The sequence below is a fragment of the Lichenostomus cassidix genome, unplaced genomic scaffold (genome assembly GCF_008360975.1).
Source record: "Lichenostomus cassidix isolate B80296 unplaced genomic scaffold, HeHo_3.0 HiC_scaffold_774, whole genome shotgun sequence".
NCBI classification, from domain to species: domain Eukaryota; kingdom Metazoa; phylum Chordata; class Aves; order Passeriformes; family Meliphagidae; genus Lichenostomus; species Lichenostomus cassidix.
The window spans coordinates 42,326-47,692 of NW_028147653.1; the positions used below are offsets into that span (position 1 = coordinate 42,326).

The window sequence follows — 5,367 nt, forward strand, 5'->3', positions numbered from 1 at the left end:
GTTTTGGTTGAGAAGAAATGGAGCAGGAGGTGTCCCTGTACCCTTGTGGGAAAAGGGTCCCAAATTTCCATGGCAGGATTGGAAAGCTGTTATGACCAAGCAGGGAGAGGTGACTCTTGTTGCCTGCTCAGCACTGGTGAGCTACCATGTTAGGTGTCATGTGCAGCTCTGGGCATCCCATTGGGAAAATGAAGCACATTTAGTAAATCAAGATCATTTCAGGGCCAGAAATATTCTAAAGGGGCTGGAGGAACATTCCTAGAGGAGAGGCTGAGGGAGCTGGGATTGCCAGGAGACAAGGGTGGATGGGGAGGTGTCATCAGTATGTGTAAATCCCTGAATGAAGGGAATGATTTTGAGGGACCTCGGCTCTTCTCTGCACAAATGCAGGACAAGAGGGCAAGGGCACAAGGGAAAACAGATGGAATGCAATTGCTAAAGACGGCAAGAAGTTCTCGTTATGAGTGTGGTGTCAGAGTGGAAGATGTGGTGGAGTGTCTGTTCTGGGAGATCCAACACTGACCTGCCCATGGGGCTGGAAATTCATCTTGTGCTTACCCTGCGTGAACTAATGGGAATGAAGTACTTCCACTCCAAAGTTCTTATCCAAGTGGAAGATTTTATAACTGTTTGTTCAGAGGGCTTGAGAGTCCTGCAGGGAAGAGATTTTGTCAAGTGTGTGCTGGCACAGAGAGTCTTTGCCAGAGCCATGAGCCGGAGAGATTTGTTGTGTCCAAGCCTTTAGTGGAGTCAGTGATGGGCTTGTGGACACTTTTGGAAGGTTCCCCCCACCCTACTTTCTGTGCCACTTTTGGTTCTTACTGGTTTTGACATATTTCCCAGAGAAAAGTGTATTGCCGCTTTTCCACTCAATCCAGTGCCCTGTTGAGCCCTGCCACTGTGCACAGTGAGGTAGCGAGACAAGTGAAATTAAAAAGAAAAAAAAAAGAGGAGTCTCAAGCTTTGATGCCGAAGAATTTTATTGAGGCAAAAGATTGAAGAAAGAGGAGAAAGAAGAAGAAGGGATCCTGTGTGAGGTAGAAGTTGTACAACCATCAGCCGAGGTGCTCGCCTTCAAAGAGCAGTTGCCAGAGCCTTTTGCTGGTGGTGTCAGGAGTGGTGCTGAGAGCCCTTAGCAGTTGTAGCCTCCCCTTCTGCCATAGCAGCCCAGGCCTCCAAACCCATAGCCACAGCCCAGCCCATAGCCAAATCCACGGCCATAGCCAAAGCCGCCGTAGCCACCAAAGCCACCAAATCCTCCAGAGATGGGCTGTCCCTGGGCACTGAGCTCACTTCCAACAGCAGCCCCGGAGGTGGATCCAACAGCAGTGCTCTGGGGGAACGAGGTCATGATGGGTCCAGGAAAGGTCACCAGCACAGGGGAAGGCTGGATAACCACACGGGAATCCTGACATTGCAGGGCACAGGGCTCGTTGCAGCTGTTGGCCAACGGGGTGGGTCCACAGGGGCGGCAGAGGGTGTTGCAGGCCATGGGTATGGTGTGGAGGATTCCTGGAAGAGAGAGAGGGGTGAAGCAGGGCAAGGGTGGGGGGGTTGCAAGGGGCGATGATGCAGGAGGGCGAGGGAATGTGGACACTGTTGTGGGGCTGTGGGGATGCATGAGGGCTGCTGAGGCTGGGGCTGGGAGTGCTGGAAGAGAAGAGCCAGGGGTTCAGGAGCAGGAGGGTGAGGGGCTTGAGACTCACCTGGTTGTTGTCAGGAGCAGGAGGAGATGGTGTGAGGAAAAGTGTATGAAGGAGAGACGCACTGGGCTGGCTTTTATGCTGGTGCTGGAGGGGCGGGACATCTTGGCCCATGGCCTTGGGGCATGTTGCAGGCAACCTCTGTGCCGTGCTAAGTCTGGTGAATCATGACGTGGGGCGGGTTTCTCTTCCTGAAATTCTGCTGTTACATGTCCTGCTTTTGAGGCCATGTCCATCTGACCTTGGTGGCACCTGCTAATTGTGGGTATTAGAGACCAGTGTGTAGTTGCTGATGTTGTGTGTTAGGACACGTAGAAGTTTCAACCAAAGATGAGGAGTTTTGAGATTTCATCCAAGGTCATGCAATGGCATCTTTTGTACATTTGCACTCTTGCCTTCAGTGTGAAAGAACTCCCAGCTCTCTCAGCTTCTCCCCAATTTTAGGACAGTCCAAACTACAAGTCTTTGGGCTCAAACCTTCAGACCCCTTTCAGGTCACCGTGCTGGGCACTGAAAAAGCTTGGACTCTCCCAGGTTGTTGAGAACTATGCAATGCTCACCTCCAAAAACCCAGGTGAAATGGACACAACCTCAGGAGAAGGACTTAAAGTCACACAATTCCATAAAGAAATGCCTGAATCTGGGCAGAGAAGGACAGAGAAGGAATTGTTGACCCTCCATTAATAAATTCCTGCTTATTTGCTAAGAGGAACATAATACTAAGGCTTGAAGGATATAAATTATGAAACCTTATGGTTTGAATGCGGAATAAACGAATTGACATTGCAGACCAGCTTGGCACCAAAGGGATTGGCCCCATTTGTTGTTTATTTCTCAGATTTCCTAATGTGGTAAAGTAATACACTTGAAATGACAGGGTATTTGTCATGTAAATTTGAGAAATCCAGATGAAAATAACACTGGAACAAGTTTGGCTGGAATAGTGTCACATTTTCCACATCTTCCACTCATCCCATTCAAGACACAAGGCCATGAGCTCACTTTCATTCTTCCTGAGGTGCTTCCAGGCACTGGGACCTTTCCAAGCTCTTGCAGAGTGACCTCCCCAGGACATCAACACTCCCTCAGCATCCCTGGGTGCAACAAAACCACTGATGGACATCCAGTGACACAGAAGAGAGGGGTCCAGTCTTCACAGGGAACCCAAAAACCACAGACCGTGAGTGCCACAAACTGACAAAACTGATGACATAGCAGCTCCCCTGGGCTTTGAATGTTTATTCAGCCCTCCATGACACACATCAAACAATCAAATCCTCCCAAATACCACCTCCCAGTTAAAAGCTGCTGCCAAGGTCAGATGGAGGTGGCATCAATGGAAGGGCATGAGACTCCAGAATCACACAATGGAAAATACATCCCACATCATGACCCACTAGGCTGGGCCAAACAAGAGCTGCTGCCTCCAAAATGCCCCAAGGCCATGGGAGAAGGCTGTCCCACCCCTCCAGGACCAGCATAAAAGGCAGCCCAGTGCCTCTCTCCCTCACACACTTCTCCTCACACCTTCTCCTCCTGCTCCTGACAACAACCAGGTGAGTCTCGAGCCCCTCACCCTTCTGCTCCTGCGCCCCGGCCCCTCTCTTCCAGCACATTCAGCCCCAGCCTCTGCAGCCCTCACGCCACCCTACAGATCAGCAGAAGCTTCCACAGTCCCTCGCCCTCCCCCAACACCACCTCTCACTCCCTCACACCCCAACCCTGACTAATCACCCTTTCTTCCAGGGACCCTCCACACCACAGCCATGGCCTGCAACACCCTCTGCCGCCCCTGTGGACCCACCCCACTGGCCAACAGCTGCAACGAGCCCTGTGCCCTGCAATGCCAGGATTCCCGTGTGGTTATCAACCCTTCCCCTGTGCTGGTGACCTTTCCTGGACCCATCATGACCTCCTTCCCGCAGAGCACTGCTGTCGGATCCACCTCTGGGGCTGCTGTTGGGAGTGAGCTCAGTGCCCAGGGACAGCCCATCTCTGGTGGATTTGGTGGCTTTGGCTATGGCCTTGGCTATGGCCGTGGATTTGGCTATGGGCTGGGAGGCCTGGGCTGCTATGGCGGAAGGGGTGGCTACAACTGCTAAGGACCCTCAGCACCACTCCTGACACCACCAGCTCACTGGTCTGGCAAAAGCTCTTGCAAGAAGAGAACCTCATCTGATGGTTGCCCCACTTCTACTGCACACCGGATCCCTTCTTATTCTTTCTCCTCTTTCTTCAATCTTTTGCATCAATAAAATTCTCCTGCATTGATGACTGAGATGTCTCCTCTTTTTTTTTTTGTGTTATTCTACTGGTCTCACTTCCTCACCCACCACAGTGCCAGGGCTCAACATGGCATTGGAGTGAGGAGGAAAGAGGCACAACACTTTTCTCTGGGAAATATGTCCTAACTAGTAAGAACCAAGAGAGGCACAGGAAGCAAGGAAGGGGGGGAAAACTTCCAAAACATGAGAGAACCCCATAAACGGCTACACATAAAAGGCTTTGACACAACAATTCTCTCCTGCTCATGGTTCTTAATAAATCCTCTGTGCTGGTTCTTAATAAATCCTCTGTGCCAGCACACACTTGAAAAAAATCTCTTTACTGCAGACTCCTCTGAAGAAACAGTCATGAAGTCTTCCCCTTGGGCAAGAACTGTGAAGTGTAAATGCTTCATTCCCTTCTGATCAAGCAGACTTAGCCAGAGCAGAATTTCCAGCACCATGGACAGTTCAATATTGGGCCTCCTAGCACAATCTCGACCAACCTTTCCACTCTGGGACCACCCTCACACTGAAAAATTCTTGCCTTCTTTAGCAATTGCATTTCATCTGTTTTTCCTTGTGCCATTCCACATTCAAGCTACAAGTTTCACGGCTCGTAATCTCTATGTGTTAATGTTGAGTTCCTGTAAGAAAATAAGCAATAATTACTAACAGACAGTCAGTGAACTCTGATACTCCACTCTGACTTGATGGGAGCATGTCTTTGTGGAACTGTGCAATTCCACGTCCTGCTCCTGAGGCTGTGTCCATCTGTGCCAAGTCTGGGTTGTGTCAGTGCCGACCATGGTGGTCTGAGAAGGGTCTGAAGGGCTGGACCCAGAGGCTTATGGTCAGCATCCCAAAGTCCAGATGGCAGCAAGGCTCCAGTGCTCTAGCCCAGGAGTTGCAACCACTTGGCCAACACTGAAAACCTGAGTGGTGCTGGACATGTGCTGGAGCTCAGCAAGGGCAGCTGCCAAGTGGTCTTTCTTGGGGATTTAGCCCAGGTAAGAAAGAATGTCTGGGTATCAATTAGAACAACTGTTTTCTTCTGAGAAAAAGCTTTTGTGGTTTTGGTTGAGAAGAAATGGAGCAGGAGGTGTCCCTGTACCCTTGTGGGAAAAGGGTCCCAAATTTCCATGGCAGGATTGGAAAGCTGTTATGACCAAGCAGGGAGAGGTGACTCTTGTTGCCTGCTCAGCAATGGTGAGCTACCATGTGAGGTGTCATGGGCAGATCTGGTCTTCCCAATGGGAAAATGAAGCAGATTTACGGAATCAAGACAATTTCAAGGCCAGAAAGATTCTAAAGGGGCTGGAGGAACATTCCTAGAGGAGAGGCTGAGAGTGCTGGGATTGCCAAGAGACAAGGGTGGACATGGAGGTGTCATCAGTGCG

General features: G+C 50.5%; 2 protein-coding genes across 2 annotated transcripts; one reads left to right on the plus strand and one right to left on the minus strand.

The window, feature by feature from the left end:
• Positions 1–1,132: 1,132 nt before the first annotated feature.
• On the minus strand, positions 1,133–1,492 carry LOC146420980 (feather beta keratin-like). The gene has a single exon (XM_085047839.1). The coding sequence runs from the start codon at positions 1,490–1,492 to the stop codon at positions 1,133–1,135; it is 360 nt and encodes a 119-aa protein (XP_084903965.1).
• A 1,977-nt stretch (positions 1,493–3,469) lies between these two features.
• On the plus strand, positions 3,470–3,844 carry LOC146420981 (feather beta keratin-like). The gene has a single exon (XM_085047845.1). The coding sequence runs from the start codon at positions 3,470–3,472 to the stop codon at positions 3,803–3,805; it is 336 nt and encodes a 111-aa protein (XP_084903971.1). The 3' UTR covers positions 3,806–3,844.
• Positions 3,845–5,367: the final 1,523 nt, after the last annotated feature.

Coding starts and splice junctions, on each gene's coding strand:
- LOC146420980 (XM_085047839.1), bottom strand. CDS start 1,492: ATGGCCTGCAACACCCTCTGCCGCCCCTGTGGACCCACCCCGTTGGCC.
- LOC146420981 (XM_085047845.1), top strand. CDS start 3,470: ATGGCCTGCAACACCCTCTGCCGCCCCTGTGGACCCACCCCACTGGCC.